This window comes from Pan troglodytes, chromosome 2, assembly GCF_028858775.2.
Source record: "Pan troglodytes isolate AG18354 chromosome 2, NHGRI_mPanTro3-v2.0_pri, whole genome shotgun sequence".
Classification (NCBI taxonomy): domain Eukaryota; kingdom Metazoa; phylum Chordata; class Mammalia; order Primates; family Hominidae; genus Pan; species Pan troglodytes.
Window position 1 is genome coordinate 127849628 of NC_086015.1, and position 17059 is coordinate 127866686.

General features: G+C 46.6%; 1 protein-coding gene across 27 annotated transcripts in view; it reads left to right on the forward strand.

The window, feature by feature from the left end:
- The window catches only part of KALRN (kalirin RhoGEF kinase), a 690517-nt gene that overhangs the window by 534489 nt on the left and 138969 nt on the right, over positions 1 to 17059 (forward strand). For 5 of the 27 annotated variants that reach the window (XM_003309956.6, XM_016941804.4, XM_016941805.3 and 2 more), the window contains exon 1: positions 12415 to 12678. The exons of 19 other annotated variants lie outside the window; for them this stretch is intronic. In XM_003309956.6, the coding sequence (XP_003310004.2) occupies positions 12594 to 12678 (85 nt within the window). In that variant the 5' untranslated portion in view covers positions 12415 to 12593. Of the gene's footprint in view, positions 1 to 12399; positions 12679 to 17059 lie in introns of those variants that run through there. 3 more of the 27 variants (XM_016941809.3, XM_016941811.3, XM_016941808.3) reach the window with 3 other exon arrangements.

Here is a 17059-nt window from a genome sequence, read left to right on the forward strand (position 1 = left end):
CTGCAGTGGGAAGGGAGGTGGAGGTTGCAGTGAGCCTAGATTGTGCCACTGCACTCCAGTCTGGGTGACAAAGCAAGACCCCATCTCAAAAAAAAACAAAAAACAAAAAACAAAAAACAAAAAAACAGGTTGAATGTCAGCAATTTCAGTTAAAAATGGCCCAACCTAATGTATTGTAATCTACTGTTTTTTTTCCTTAAAAGGGTACTGGCAAATCTTTGAAAACGGAACAGAATTTAGTTCTCAGGGAATCAGATGGGGTGGGAAGAAGACAGGGTATGAAATGAGAAGCCACTTATTTTGAGTAGAATGTCACCTAATCTTCCTGGGTTTAGCTTCCACATTTATGCAAAAGGAAGCTGATAAAGATGCCTATGTAACAGAGTTGCTGGGAGGCTCAAGGGTAGAAATGTTAAGTAAAAGTGATTTTTAAACTGTGAGGTTGGTTTTATTATTATGTGCACAGGCTGATTGTTTAGGATAAAACAAAAGTTGTCTGTGGCTTTACCTCGGTATGCAGTAGACTATAAAAACATGGTCTGTCTGTAATCCCAACACTTTCAGAGGTTGAGGCAGGAGAACCTCTTGAGCCCAGGAGTTCCAGACCAGCCTGGGCAACAGAGTGAGACCCCGTCTCTAGGAAAAATTTTTAAAAAGCCGGGCATGGTGGTGAGTGCCTATAGCCTCAGCTACTTGGAGGGTTGAGGTAAGAGGATCACTTGAGCCCAGGAGGTCGAGCCTGCAGTGAGCTGTCATTGAGCCATTGCACTCCAGCCTGGGTGGCAGAGCGAGACCCTGTCTCCAAAAAAATGTCTTGGGGTGGAAGACCTGAGTCTGAATCCTGGCCACTGGCTAGATGATGACCTTGGGTAAGACACTTAAAATCTATGAAATAAGCCGGATGTGATCATACACCTGTGGTCCTAGCTGTCTGGGACGGGAGAGAGGATGGCTTGAGTTCATTGCTGCAGTGAGCTATGATTGCACAACTGCACTCCAGCCTAGGCAATGGAGCAAGACTCCGTTTCTAAAAATTCTAACTTTAAAAAATCTGTGAAATTGATTAATAGCACTTAAACTCCAACAAGGTAGACTTTGCAGTCCAGTTATGCCCCACCAAAGGTGGTCAGTTAATGTGAAGTTCCCTGCCTGCTCTTTGTCTAAGTTCTGATACTTCTATAGGGCTGAGTACAGGGTGTTTCCAGCCTGAATCATCCCCAGGATTGTTCAAGGGGTCAGGGTTCTCTTTCTAGTTTCCATTGGTTTTCTTTTTTCTTTTTTTTTACCAGACAGGGTCTCACTCTATCACCCAGGCTGGAGTTCAGTGGCATGATCAGGCCTCACTGCAGCCTTGACCTCCCAGGTTCAAGTGATCCTTCTGCCTCAGCAACCCCCAAGTAGCTGGGACTACAAGTGCGAGCCATTGTGCCTCCATAGGTTTTCAGAGGCCCCAGCACAACCTCCTGTCTGCACTGGCTCCCTTCCCTCAGTCTCTATTCCTAACCTGGGTCCTTTCTACAGTCCACCAACAGCAGGTCCATCTGGCTCCGTGATTTCCCAAGAAATAATGGCTTAATCCTCTCATAACTTTCTTTTGACTTTAACCCAGAGGATTGAGATAATATTTGATATATTTGAGCTAAAAATTCAAGTTTTTCCTTGGCTTGTACCTCTGGCACCTCTCCATGACCTATTCTCTGTCATTAATTCTGTGGTACTTGAAGGTAACATTTGGACCACATTATGGAGATGGGCTGACCTGTGTGATGGGGGTTGTGCTGACACTGTGAGTGTTGGGTGTATATGAGGGGACCACTCTTTAATTCAAAGAAGAGCAGGACAGAGAGGAGTTTCGTGGAAACTGCCTCAGGCCTGCTTTGTTCTGGTTGAGATGTCCTGCCTGTGGCTACATCCATCTAATACTATTTAGGACATGAAAGGGCTTAGAATCAAAGCCTCAAATAGGAACATGTCAGGGCAAGCCACATCCTTCTCTAAATACAACTCAGTGTCGTGCTGTCTCCAAGTAGAACTGAAGCAGGAAGACCCAGGTGTCCATGGAAAGAGCTGGTCTCTCTGGGTCCCTCTGCAGAGATCCTGCATTTTTCCCTTTTGTAGCCAGCCTGCTGTGACTTTGCTTATGTTAAATACCAATTTCAACAGCATGTTTTCATGCCTGCTGGTGCCCACTGTAAATCTGTGACATCTACATGATGATGATGCCCCTTATCATCCAGAGGGGAAGTCAGGGGCAAACTTGAATATGCTCTTTGGAGCCACATGAACCAGCTGATGGAGCTCAGAGCTAAAATGAGAGCCTCAGGATTTGATCCCAGAGAAGAAAGGCTGCCACTGACTGCTTTCTGAGAAGAAGCTGGAGATGATGGAGAGGAGGTTACCCCAGCAAACAGAATGTTCCCCCAGAGGAAAGATGGTGCAGTTTTCTTGCTTACAGCTAGCTAAGCTGAAAGCACTTTCCCCCTAGAAGAACACGGGGACCCAGGAATGACATGCACTGAATGTGACTTGGGGAAAACAGAAGGCAAGGCAGTGGTCTGGACAATCTTGGGATGTGCCCATTCTGTCTGCTCAGGGAAGGGCAGAGATGGGAGGACCTCAAAGGCCTTGAGGAGCAGCCCTTGCAGGCCACAGCTCTAGGAGCTCTCAGCAACAGGATTCTGCAGGACAGAGCAGTCAGCACCCTCCTCTCACTGCCACACTGCCTTCCCTGTGTCACTTGCTCCTTGAGAACAACTCCTCACTGAGGATCTATGTGGGGGTGAAACTGCAGCCTTAACCCAAAACCTGCAAACAAGCATGAGAAGTCTTTCCATTACTAATTGCCATTCTGAATACCAGCCCTCTGCCCTATGGGCAGTTACTGAACAGCCTGCCCCTTTCTTTGCCCCTGTGGTAGGACTGGGTTGTCTTGTTTTCTCCCCGTGTCCACTAACCCCAGCCAGAATCTTGATTCTGAGATTGTGCCCACTTGCCTTACTTTCCACATGGGCCTCTAGGCCACAGGAAGTCTGGCTCCTCACCTTTGTACACAGGAGGGCGAACAGATAATTGCCCCGTTGCTTGCCCCCAGCTGCAGGGAGGTGGCCCAGGCTGAAGACCCGTCTCAGTTCAGAATGTTCCAGTGTCTCCTGTCTCATTTCCAGTAAAACGAAGTCCTTTCTGTGACTGCAAAGAGGCTCCACAAAACCTGTTCTGGAGCCTATTCTCTGACTTCATCTCCTATGTATTCATTTCCTGTTGCTGCTGTAACAAATCACCATGAACATGGTGGCTTCAAACAACAACACAAACTTATTATCGTACAGTTCTGTGGGTTGGAAATGCAACATGAGTCCCCATGGGCTAAAATCACAGTTTCAGCAATCAGGGCCACATTCCTTTTTGTAGGCTGTTAGGGAAAAGCTATTTCTTGCCTCTTCCAGCTTCCAGAGACCACCACACTTTCTCTATCTTCAAAGCCAGCAATGTTGCATCTTTCTGATCCTCGTTCCATGGTAATGTTTCCCCTGGGCCACAGTGGGAAAGGTTCTCTGCTTTTAAGAACACCCACCATTACACTGTCCTCACCAGAATGATCCAGCATAATCCCCTTACCTCGAGGTCCCTAACAGAATCACATTTGCACAGTCTCTTTTGCCATATAAGGTAACATATTTATAGGTTCTGGAGAGGAGGATGTGGACATCTTTGGCGGACGTTATTCTGTCTACCATTCACCTGACCAGCCTGCCTCACTGAGCCATTACCAATCAAGCCATGCATATGCTCACCTCAGGGCCTGATCTTTTGTTCCCTCTGCTTCGAACACACCAGATACCCCAGATCCTCAGATACTTGGATGTCTTGCTGTCACACTTCCTTCTGCTTGAATGTCACCTGATTAGAGAGGTCTTCCCTAACTCCCACCCTCTCCCATCACAGCGTATACTCCCTTCTCTGTTTTACTTTTCTTCATTGCATTTATCACTACCTGACATATTTGTTAATATTCCTCTGCAAATCCCCCCTACCAATACAGGGATTTTGTCTACTGTGTTCATTGCCCTATCCCCAGCATCTAAAACAGTGGCTGCCATGTAAGAAGTTCTCAGTAAATATTTATAGAAAGGAGGGACGGATCATGCATCAGGGACCTCTGCAGAGTTCTTATGTGAAGGACCAGGCTTAGCATGTAGAACGGTAAAGGAAACTGGCTTAAGCTTTAGCAGGAGGACTTGAGGATGGGAATGAGGAATCATATTCTGATGCTAGGAGTCCTGATTGAAGAAGTCTTCTCTGGGGATGTATGGGTTAAGTACCTCTCATTTATTTGGACTGGTTGAAGGATGAGCAGGTCATTATCCACATTCCATTATTGGCAGATGTACATCCTTTCTATTATTGGAAATCCTCAATAAACTCACCTGAGTTACATCAAGACAAAATCCACTTTCCATTTGACTCATCAGAAACCTCTGCACTGTACCCCGTGAATCTACATGCTGCTGCAGCTGCTATTTGTGCCTGTAGGAGGGAAGGTGGCGTTGGCAGAATTAAAATGCCATCCCACATAGTGGACACTTAGCAATCATAAGTTTACCTTAATTGAAACTCAGAGTGATAGACTGGCACTCTTATACTGCCCTACTTTGGGAACAATTTGACCTACTTAGAGGTAAACGTTTTTGGAAGTAGATAAAACCTGGAGTGGTTTGTTTTTAGCAACTCCAGCTGCAGCCATCTTTCACTTTGATAAATAGCTCATCTGCCCCTGAGCTCAGGCCAGCTCAGGCGGCTGCTCAGTACAGATATCCAGGAACCTGTCCTTGTTGCCAGCAGCTCTTCCTCTCTGTCCTCACAGAAGAGGAATGTTGCCCATTCTGGGGAGACATCTGTGTCCTCTCAGTATGGCCTGAACCACCCCCCTACCTTGAACCTGGTTCAGACAAGACAGTGATCAGTAATACTTCCTGGAAAAAAAAAAAAAAAAAAGAGGGTGGCTGCAGGCTGAGCTGGGGCCTCTCTTAAGGATAAGTGAGACAGCTAGAAAGAGGCAAACAGGTGTCAGTTGGGCAAGTGCAGAGGAACACATTTAAAGGTCAGTAGGTGAAGACATATGGACTGAGCTCAGTAATGGTTCAGTCATTAGAGTCCAGGAGCTGTCTGTCACCAAGTGGATGATGGTACCCATGGGGCCAGCAGTGGTGCAGTGGTTAGACCACACTAAACAGAGATAAGAAGGAGAAGAGATTACTATGCGTGATTCTGGCAAGCACACTTTTTCTGTACACCTTACTGTTAACGCATATTACCTGGGAATAGTTACCCACACAGATATTATACACTTTTGAAAAAAAACATATTTGGGCTGGACACAGTGGGTCATGCCTGTAGTCTCAGCACTTTGGGAGGCTGAGGTAGGATGATTGCTTGAGGCCAAGAGTTCAAGACCAGCCTGGGCAGTGTAGTGAGACCCCATCTCTATAGGCAGGTGTGGTGGTGCATGCCTGTAGTCCCAGCTACTTGAGAGACTGAGGTGGGAGCCCATGATTTTGAGGTTACAGTGAGCTCTGATTATGCCACTGCACTTCAGCCTGGATGACAGAGCAAGACCCTGCCTCCAAAACAAAACAAACAAACAAACAAACAAACAAAAAACCCCACCATATTTGGAGTTCAAATTAAATATAGAAGCAATGTACACATTGTACCTCCTCTCTCTGAAGTGTTTCTGGTTACTGATGACTATTGTCTCAATTCCTCTTTTTCACATAAAGAAGAAACCCCAACCTTATGTCCAGTACTATTCTGTTTCCATTTCTTTTTTCTGCCACAGAAAATTAAACCAACTTCTGCTAGAATTCACCCTGTTCTTCTTTGTCTTTTCTCATGGAACAGGCCTTATTTAATTTACATTTTCCTTATAAACTCCCATGTATAGGTTAGCTTAGTGACTTACAAATAGCAAATATTCCAAGACCAATTATTTGTTGAATAAATGATTAGTACTTGGAAAGAATCTTAGATGTTTAGGCCACAGCCACAAATGGAGGCCAGGGCTTGGTAATTTGGGAATATTGATTAGCCATCCTGGTATCAGCAATCAGGCAGTTCATAGATCAGAAATCTACACAGGGAAGATGAGAATTAAGGAACCTGCAGTTGGCAACCAGGGAGCATGGCAGGCAGTGGAAGAATGGGTCAAGGGACCGATTGTCAGAGTTTGAGAAAGTAAAACCATTTGTGTCCAAGTGTTTCCTAAACTCTACAATGCAGGAACTCATCCACAGTGTGAGTGGCCTTGGGCCCTAAAGTCCATGGTTCTCAGCCATGACTTCACATTGAAATCCTCTGCAGAGCTTTTTAAAACCCATAGATTGGCCGGGCTTGGTGACGCTTGCCTGTAGTCCCAGGTACTCAGGAGGTTGAGGCAGGAGAATCACTTGAACCTGGGAGGCGGAGATTGCAGTGAGCCAAGATGTGCCCCTGCACTCCAGCCTGGGTGACAGAGCGAAACTCCATCTAAAAAAAAAAAAAAACCTACAGAATCCAAATCTGGGGGTGAGTGCTACAGGTGAGAATCACCCCTGTGGGGAAAGGAGAGCAAGGGAATGGTTGGAGTGGAGTTAAGGAGATCAGGGCCTGGCCTCTGCACTCACCAGGAACCATGATCACGGCTCACCAAGCCTATGTTCTATAAAAGGTCACAGTAAGAAGGGTCTCCTATGAATCTCTAGGCCTGAATTGGGGCATGGTTGCTGTTCCTTCTTTCTCTGTCCTGAGCTCTAAGAAATGTGGGGAAATGATTGTGATTTAGTAAAATTATTTTCCTGTCCATCTGAAGAGAATAACCCTAAAGGAAAAAAAAAATGGCATTTGTCTGTTAGTGTAAGAGACAGGTACCTGAGGTCATGGTCCAGTGTTACTGAAGACTGTGGTTAATGTGGAGGGAGAGGCAGTCACACTGGTGCCTGATGTCAGGCCTGACATTGTGGTACACCTGGCCTACTACATCTGCAGGCTGATACCAGAAATTCTTTGGGGTTCACTGTTGTTGGAAATGAGGGTGGGACATAAAGTGGTCACGTAGGCAGGCAGAAAGCCTTATTCATGTAAAATGGACTTAGGCTGCAGGTATCACTGAAGACAAAGTCTGCCAAAAATATAAATGAGACTCAGCCATCTAGTTGAAAAGTAAGACTACTTTAAATATATTGCTTATAGCTCAGGAGTTTTTAGCCTGAACTTTGGGAGTGGGTGGGTAGGTATGTGAAAACCCTGAAATAATAGACATTCAACTGGCTTACACAAAAAGGAATGTATAAGCGAGGGACGGGCACAAGTAAGGTCCAGGAATAAAGCTTTAGGAAGAAGCCTCTCTAGCTATTCAAATGATATCATGGGAAACCTACCTCTCTCTCTCATCTTTTCCCTGTATTGGCTTCATTCTCAGAGAGCTTCTTCCCACATTGTTATAGCAAAATACCCCCAGCTGCTTTAGGCTAACATTCCATCAACTTAGAAATCTTGTTGAAAGGGATGGCTGTTTTCTCAGATGTTCTTGCTAAGATCACAAGGTTTATGCTCATTGCATAAACTCAAGTCATGTGCTAAACCTGAACCAATCCCTGTGGCTGCCTGGCCACACCCAGGTCATGGGCTTATCTTTGGAGTAGAGGGTGGACAAGGGGAAGATGTCAGCCACACCCAGAAACATGGTCTCAAAAGGGAGGAAGGCTGGTTCCTCAAAGACAAGTCAAGGTGCTGTTACAAAAAGAAGAGGGCACAAATGCCAAATGGGCAAGGACAATGTCCGAATCTCGAGTAGGTCTCCATGTGTTTCTGTACCAACAACATCAGCATCACCTGGGAACTTATAGCAATGCAAATTCTCAGGCCCCACCCCAGACCTACTAAATCAGCAGCTCTGGGAGTGGAGCCTAATAATCTGTGTTTTAGCACACCCTCCAGGTGATTCTGATGTATACTTGAGTTTGAGAACCACCGTACTGCACCAGTGGTTTTCAAACTATGCTGCATATTACAAACACCTGGGGAACTTTTAAAATACTTGCGCCCAGTTGCACCCAAAGTCAATTGATCTAAATCTCAGGGTGTGTGTGGGGGTGGGTGGGGAGGGAGGACTCAGGCAGCAATGGCCTCAGACTTGGTTCCACCTCAGAGCCTAAAAAATACTAATGCCTAATATTTTTAAATGCTTCCCTCCTGATTCTTATCAGCACCAATGTTTTAAAATCATATTCTCCACCATCCCTTCTAAATTGTCTTGAGAATATTAACTTAAAACATCTGGATGCAGGCTGGAGAATCTAGGCATCTATTAACCCTCTCAACTAATAAACCTGGTCACATATCTGATGTGGATTCACTTTTCTCTCACATTCATGATGAGTCTGTCCTAGTAGCTAGCTTCAGAAGGACTGAAATTGTTTTTGTTCACCAATGTAGACCCAGTACCTAGAACAGAGCCTGACACAGAGTAGGCACTCAGTAAGTATTTGATGAATTAATGAGTAGGTCCACAAACAGTTAGTGTCCCCATGTTGTTTGAGATTTCCTTGATGGCCAGGTGTGGTGGCTCACACCTGTAATCCCAGCACTTTGGGAGGCCGAGGGGGGCGGATCGCTTGAGCCCAGGAGTTCAAGACCAGCCCAGGGAACATGGCAAAACCCTGTCTCTATTAAAATAATAATAATAATAATAATAATAAAGGAAAGGAAAGGATTTCCTTGTTAGGTTATAGACATTGGCTAGTCTCATTCTGGAAGGCATGTAAGGATGGCAATGGGACTCTTGGGTTATTGGTGTCTAACTCTAGAATGAATCTCCATGATGGCCAAAAATGTGTTGACCTTGCCAACTTAAGATAGGAAGAGGTTCCTAATGGTTTTATGCCTTTAAATTGAGAGTAGGATGAATTCCTGGGTTATAAGAATTAGTAGAGGCTGGGTACGGTGGCTCACGCCTGTTATCCCAAAACTTAGATGTGCGTGGTGGTGCATGTCTGTATTCCCAGCTACTCCGGAGGCTGATGCAGGAGAATTGCTTGAACCCGGGAGGCAGAGGTTGCAGTGAGCCGAGATCGTGCCACTGCACTCTAGCCTGGGTGACAGAGTGAGACTCTGCTCAAAAAAAAAAAAAAAAAAAAAGTATCGGTGGAAACATGCCCAGTGGATCCATTTTGCCTATAGTGGACTACTTTAGGGTCTACTGGTATTTGATTTCTAAAGTAAGAGTTGGGTCTTTCTCAAACATGTAACTCAAGCCAGTTTCAGCAGGATGATATGTCATTAGTCTCTTGCAAAGAATTGTGACAAAAAAGTGATCCAGTGTTATCTGAACACAAAAACCAAGAGGGAAGATTTCAGTAAAAAACAAACTGGTTATTCCCCATGAAATTTTGAAGCATCTTTGAATTCCCATCATAATGCCCCCAAAGTGTAAAAAGAGAGGGATTGGGTGGGTAAACCAAATATTGAACCTTGGACCATAGCATCCATACTATGGATCACAAGCAAATAAAGTTAATTTTTACAGACAGTTTTGGTCTGGGCTTGCAAGAAAAACAAAATAGGTATTGTCTTTGATGACATGGAAGAGAGAACTAAATAATAGTGCTGGTTGTTGTGGGTCAGAACTGGAACCCAGGATAACTATGTGAGGATTAAGGATCCTGCAGTAATTCAGCCTGGCAAAATGAGACTGACCAATTATCAGGATGGTCAGTGAATCAGGAATCTTGGGTGCAGACAACATGAGCAATTTTTTTTTTTTTTTTTTTTTTTTTGAGACAGAGTGTCACTCTGTTGCCCAGGCTGGAGTGCAATGGTGCGATCTCCGCTCACTGCAACCTCCACCTTCCGGGTTCAAGCAATTCTCCTGCCTCAGCCTCCCGAATAATGAGGATTACAGACGTGCATCACCATGCCCAATTAATTTTTGTATTTTTAGTAGAGATGGGGTTTCACCATGTTGGCCAGGCTAGTCTTGAAGTCCTGACCTCAGGTGATCCGCCCACCTTGGCCTCCCAAAGTGCTGGGATTACAAGCGTGAGCCACCGTGCCCAGCCAACATGAGCAATTTGAACTGTAATTTCTCTGTTTTTGTATGTGTTAGAAAGAGCACCAGAGATTCATTTCCTGCTTGACAGTGACGTTCTTATGTAAACCTTGCCAAGAGAAACATCAGGGAGATGGCAGTAGCAGAACTAGAGGGTAGATTTTTGACTTTATGTTCTACTGTTCCAAAGGGGTGAAGCTTTTTAGAGCTTTTCTTTAGAATTAAACCATTAAAGCCTCATCATAGTTTATTAATTCAGTTTCTTCAAAGGTAAAACAGGACACTACTTTACAAGGTTTTTTTATGAGGATAAATGAGATAATATATGGAGAACATGGAGGAAACTGCTTAGCATATAAATGCTCAATAAATGTAAGCTATTATTACTCATTAGGTCATGCTTCGATCATTTACTGGTATCCCAACCATGTGGCAGATGCCTTGGCACATTTTTTGGGGGGGGGGTTGAGCTGGGGGGGATGGGGTCTCACTCTGTTGCCCAGGCTGGAGTGCAGCAGCGCAATCATGAGTCACTGCAGGCTTGACATCCCCGGGCTCAAGTGATCCTTCCACCTCAGCCTGCCAAGTAACTGGGACCACAGGTATGGTCCACCAAGCACCGCTCATTTATGTACTTATTCATTTATTTTTATTATTTGTAGAGACAGGGCCTCCCTGCGTCGTTCAGGCTGGTCTTGAACTCCTGGGCTCAAGTGATCTGCCTTGGCCTCTCAAAGTGCTGGGATTACAGGCATGAGCAACCATGCCTGGCTGTCACATAGATAAATAAAGCACAAATCTAAGCATGGTTCCAACCGGGAAAGGAAGCCCCAAATCCTGGTAACTTTTAAAAGCCTTGTCCCATGAGTGTGTTTCTTCCAGGAAGGCATTGGTTACCTGGGTGATCAAGCTTCTGTTTTTCATTCCTCCCACAAACTTCCCTTTTTTCTGATGAATGGGCCCTCTTTATGAGTGTTGTGTGTTTCCAGCAGGCCCTTTGCCCTAAAGCTGGACACAAAGGAATGGGAGAGACACCCTGTGAGTAATACAGTGGTTCATGGAAAGGTCCCACTGATGTGGTCCAAGTGGGCTTCAAGGGGGTTGTGGAAAGCAAGCTTGGCCTTGAAACATGAAAAAGATTTAAAAGATAGGGATAGGGATATAAGTAAAGGAATGATAGGTCTACTGGGCATATTGGGCAGAGGGGATGGTGAATGGAAGTTTTGCACCGTAAGTAAGATGTTCGAAGTTTCTCTGTAGGCATTCATTCACCTGGAAATATTAAACTTCACCTCTGTAACATGATGTTAGCCCAGAAACATGGCCTGAGAAGGGAGGAGGACTGGTTCCTCAAAGACAAGTCAAGGTGCTGTTACAAAAAGAAAAGGGGACAGATGCCAAATAGGCAAGGAAAAAGTCTGAATCTCAAGTAGGTCTCAGTGTGGTCCTATACCAACATCAGCATCACCTGGGAACTTGTAGCAATGCAAATTCTCGGGCCCCACCTCCTACCTACTAAATCAGCAACTCTGGGAGACATCCATAGATATTTTTAAATTCTACCATCGGCTGTATGTGGTGGCTCACATCTCTAATCCTAATGTTTTGGGAGGCTAAGGCAGGAGGATCACTTGAGCCCAGGAGTTCAAGACTAGCTGGGGCAACATAGCAAGACCCAAGACCCTGCCTCTATTAACGAAAATTTTTTAAAGAAAATCTACAACCGTGGAATATAGGAATTCTTTTACATTTTTTTTTTAAATGGGGAAACTGAAGATAAAAGGTGAAGTGACTTGCCTAAGGTCAAACAGCTAGCAGGTGGCAAAACTGAGCTTTGAAGGTTGGTTGTATGATTCCAAACCCGGAGTGTGTTTTCACGTCATTACAGTTGGAGAGCTGATCAATATGAGGCACTGTTATCATTATTAGTAATCAGCATTACACGGAAGGAAAGGAAAGGGTTGGGGACGGTGTTTTCAATACAGAGGAGGCTGTGGGGAGGGAACGGGTGAGGCTGCGAGGAAGAAAAGGGCATCCTTGAGTCTTGGAGCATCTAAGTCTGCCCCTCTCTTACCTCTTTGGCCCCATCTAGTTGTATTTTTTTAAGCCAACGCCCACTGTGGTGGCCTTTGAAGGGAGGAAGTTGCACATAAGGAGTACCTACCTGTTTGGTGCCAAGGGCTCAAACTCCACCCGTTTGCCCCGTGCCCACAGCGTTGGTGCCACAGGCAGCGTTGCATGAGGCTCCGGCCGCTGCTGGCCAGGTCTCCTGCCCACAGCTGGACCTTGGAACTCCGCCCCTTAGGCCCTCCCTCCCCGCCTGGCCCCTCCCCGCTTCCCAAGGTGGCAGTGGCTCCCAGTAAGTCAGAGCTGCGGCCGCGGTGCGGGGAGAGCACAGTGGGGAGGGCGGGAGCCGGCTCTCGGGCGGCGGCGCTGAAGTTTCCTTCCCGCCGCGCTCTCACCCCGGGCTGGCGCCCCGTGCCATGCGGGAGCGCTGGGGCGGCGGGGCAACATGAAGGGCGGCGACAGGGCTTACACCCGAGGTCCCTCTTTGGGGTGGCTCTTTGCTAAGTGCTGCTGTTGCTTCCCGTGCAGAGGTGAGTAGCTGTCGGCGGCCTTGGTGCCTTCTCTTAGCCAGACTGGTCGCGCTCAGCGCGAGGGAGGGTGGTAGGGAGGGAAGGGTTGGGGAGGCCTCTGGGGTAGGGGGATGGGGCTGGGGATCAGGAGGGCGGCGAAGGGAGAGAGTTTGCTGCGATCCGTTTTAGTTTCCCAGACAGAACGCGCGCGCTCGCTGGCTGGCGGTGAGGTTCTGACTTGGATGCGGAGCTGCTGTTTGGGAACTCAGTCACCTAGCAGCGACTTTGGATGTCAGGGCGCCAGCCTGCTAGGGAGTGGGATGCGGACGCGGGGGTGGGAAGGGGACGCGGGGGTGGGAAGGGGACGCAGAGCCGCGTGTGTCCCTATAGTGGCGGAGAAGTACCTCACCTCTCATTTACACATGGATCTCAGCTGCGGGATTAACGTGTGACTCCTGGCTACAGGAATGTGTTTGACACCTGTCTGTACACCAGGAACTATTTTTGCCAAGTGACAATTTTCTCGTGGGACTGGAGCACATTTTTTTCTGCCTGGGTTTTCAAGGCCAGCGTGGATTTGTAGCTCCGGGCCGGAGCTTGGCTCATTAATTAACAACTCTCTCTGTGCCCAATTAGGACTGTATTTAATTATTCTGCTAATCTTAATGTCGTGGAAGAGACTTGCAGGAAGCACCCAATTTCCCCCAAAGCAGCCGGCGAACAGGAGGGCGAGAAGGATCACAGAGGGAGGGCTCTCAATTGTGTGGCTTCTCCTGAAAAAGAAATCAGAACCTTCCCAAATAGGATAAGCAGATGCTCCTAAGGCTGTTCATGTCACTTTAACACACGCTAGGATAGCGGGGGAAGACTGTTTTTGTGTGGGTAGAAATGAGAATGTAGCCCCCTACTTGACATTTGCCCTTTTAAAAAGTTTCACCTTTTGGGCCTCTGGCCTCCACCCCCATTTACAATACCCCACCCAGTCTCCCATCCCATCTGCTATGCAAAATCCTAATGGAACTTTCTGGCTGAGTTACTGGTGAATAAACTTCATCCAAGCCACCTTTCAGCATCCTCTATGCCACAAACACACAACATAGCCCTGAGAAATTTTCTATCCTGAGCAGATTTAAGGTTACCAAAACTAATTAAATCCGAATGACTTTTCCTGCGAGTCATTAAGGTCATAATCTTAGCATCAGATTGTCTCAATCTCTGTATTTAATTAGAACAGCCTGGAACCGTGTGGTTTTGAGCTCTAGAAACCAGAATTCAGATGAAGAAGGAATGTGAGGGGCCGGGGACCCTCTAAGTCTGATTCAGAAACATTCAAAACCAAGGCTGGGAATTGAGGGAAAGGGGGAATAAAGCGCGGAGGAAGCAGGAAATGGCCAAGGGGAATCTGAGTGGGTGGGTTCGCTCGAAGGCTGCCCTGCTTTCCCCGCAAAGAGTTTCTCTGCAGGATTTCTTGGGAGTCCGTTTCCTGTCAGACAGAATGTGGGGGCTGGGGTGGTGCTTATCTGAAGTCCCCACAGCTGCCTCCTTGAGTCCAGATGTGTGACAGCCCTGGCTGCCCTGCAGGGTAACTCTCTGGGCGTCTTGCTGGCCCTTGCTTTGTTGAGGAATTGCCCGACTTTCACTCTCGCTGTGATGCAGGGGAGGGGCTGGGGAGCTGGCTCCAGGGCCTGCTAAGTGCCTCCTGCCTAGGGCCTGTGAAGGCAGTGGCTGCTGGCTCCGTGGCTAGGAGAGGAGGCGTGCGAGTGGCTATCGTAGGAGCCGGAGCTGAAAAGGCTAGCGACCCTCAGATGAAGACTGAGGGAGTCAGAGGTCCAAGCAATGAGACCAGTTTAAAAGGGAAAAGAAGGGTGGCAAGGTGGGTGCCCGGGGCCTTCTCCTGCTTTACTCCTCACTCCCCTAGATCTGAAATGTGTGAAGATGAAAAACGGGCTCATCAGAGGACGATGGTGGGGGAGGTGAGTTAGCCACTCTCCAAAGAAAACTCCTGCCTGTGGCTAGGCTGGGGGTCGTGTCTGAGGTGTTGGGCATGCCCTGAGGCTCCCTCAGGCTCACTCTAACCGAAAACAGTCTCCACTCAGCCTGTAGGCATCAATTTGAAAACAGATTGAAAAGATAAGGTCTGTATTGAGCCTGAGTGCATGGCCCAGAGTCCGTGGACTCTTTGGGAAGAGGCTTGCCCAATTGCAACACCCAAAAGGGCTGAGGGGAGAGTCTTGAGGCTGTCTCTCAAGTGGAGGGTGTGCACTGCAAGGGACTGACTGCCTCCCTTTTCAGTTGAACCAGTTCCTCTGGTCTTAGGGAAAATACAATGGAAAGGCAACCTCCCCACTCCACCTTGTAGATAAAGGCGGCCGGTTGTTTGGTCTCTATCCCTTCTCTCTCAGGGAGAACTTGGCTGTCTCCTGCGGCTTGAGTAGCTTGACTCTGAAGCAATGACTCAGAGCCCGCTGCTGTGGTTCCCAAGGCAAGGGGACTTGGCCATCTGACTTCCAGTCATGCAGGATTTAAAGGATACCTCCTTCTAAAGTCTGAGGAAAAGGACAAAAGTAAAAGAACCAAGAGGAAGTGGAATGTTTTGGCTATTTTTGACTTGAAGCTAAGTGAGCTACATTGGGATTTCTCTGGTGAATTCTGAGTGGTTGTAATTGTCATCACTAGGGTCAGAGTCGAGGATTTAGATAAAGTACCTGTGTGGTCTTTAAATATCACATTTGAGGAAAATATGGATGAATTTCACTGAACTTATCTTTTGATTTGGAAGAGTATGGAAAGCGACTATCTTGTATTTTTCCCTCCACCCCCACCCTCCACTTTTTTTTTTTTTTTTTTTTGATACAGGGTCTCACTCTGTTGCCCAGGCTGGAGTGCAGTGGTTTGATCATGGTTCACCACAACCAGGATCTCCTGAGCTCCCACCTCAGCCTCCCAAGTGGCTGGGACCATAGGTGCATGCCACTACCCCAGGCTAATATTTTTATTTTTTGTAGAGACAAGGTCTCACTATGTTGCCAGGCTGGTCTCAAACTTCTGGGCTCAAGTGATCCTACTGCCTCAGCCTCCCAAAATGCTGGGATTACAGGCGTGAACCACTGCACTTAGCCTTTTTGGTTCTATTGAGTATGAGTACAGAAAGCAGGTTTGATGAAAGATGATTTTTCTTCCCTATCTTGAAACTGGTGTTGAAAGGCAGGAAAACTGAAAACCAAGGATAGAAAGGAAATAGATATCGGGTAAGAAGGAAGAAAGAAGGCAAATGCATTTATAACTGCCTTTTTGAAGGTGAAAAACAACCAAAAGTGAGATAATGGCATGCATGTGTCTAAGGGGTGATAAATCATTGATGTCACACTCTGTGGGGAGTTAGTTTTGGGATAGCTTTGACTAGCTAGACTGTCCTTCAAGCCTGAAAAAGTGGGTCAGTTCAGAAAAGATTTCAAATCACCTGGAAATTGCTAAGTTATGTATTGCACTGGAATTTGTGATCAAGGAGCCCAGAGATTTTTCTGACCTTTCTAGGTAGAAGCCAGTTTTAGAGACTTAATTTTGTTTTGAGATGGAGTCTCGCTCTGTCGCCCAGGCTGGAGTGCAGTGGGACAATCTTGGCTCACTGCAACCTCTGCCTCCCAGGTTCAAGCAATTCTCATGCGTCAGCCTCCTGAATAGCTGGGACTACAGGCGTGCACCACCATGCCCGGCTAATTTTTTGTATTTTCAGTAGAGATGGGGTTTCACCATTTTGTCTAGGCTGGTCTTGAACTCCTGACCTCAAGTGATCCACTCCCCTCGGCCTCCCAAAGTACTGGGATTACAGGTGTGAGTCACCGTGCCCAACCAAGAGACTTAAGTTTCTAGTCAACTTTCATTAGCTTTAGGTATGTGGACAAAAGTCCCCTTTTGAAAGCTTTTCCTGATTACCATCCTCCACAGTGTGCATGGGATTTATTTATACTTGTTTATTGCTGTATCATTGTCCTTGCATCCCAAGCCCACGTGCCATTGTGTCTTCACATTTAGACTGAGATAGTCCAGCCACCTGAACATCTCAGAGGTAAAGAGAGGAAGGAGGTGGGACTTACCCAAACTGAATCACTTCACTGGGGAGGTGCAGGGATTGGTTTCTATGATTCTTTCTTTACTTGGGTAGTCCTTCCTGCTTGTCTCTGATGTCATGGGCTTTGGGTAAGTGTATGGGGATTCACAGGGCATCAAAAGGCATTTTTATCTATAACTTTGTCTTATCCTACTTTGTTCCAGAATTCTCAACCAGAAACCTTATGACTTGACGTAAATATCTCTTCCTTGGTCCTTAAATTAATATAGCCCATTTGATAAATGGAGTTTAATATGTGAAACCATGACACCAAGTTCCTTTAGAAAGGTGTTG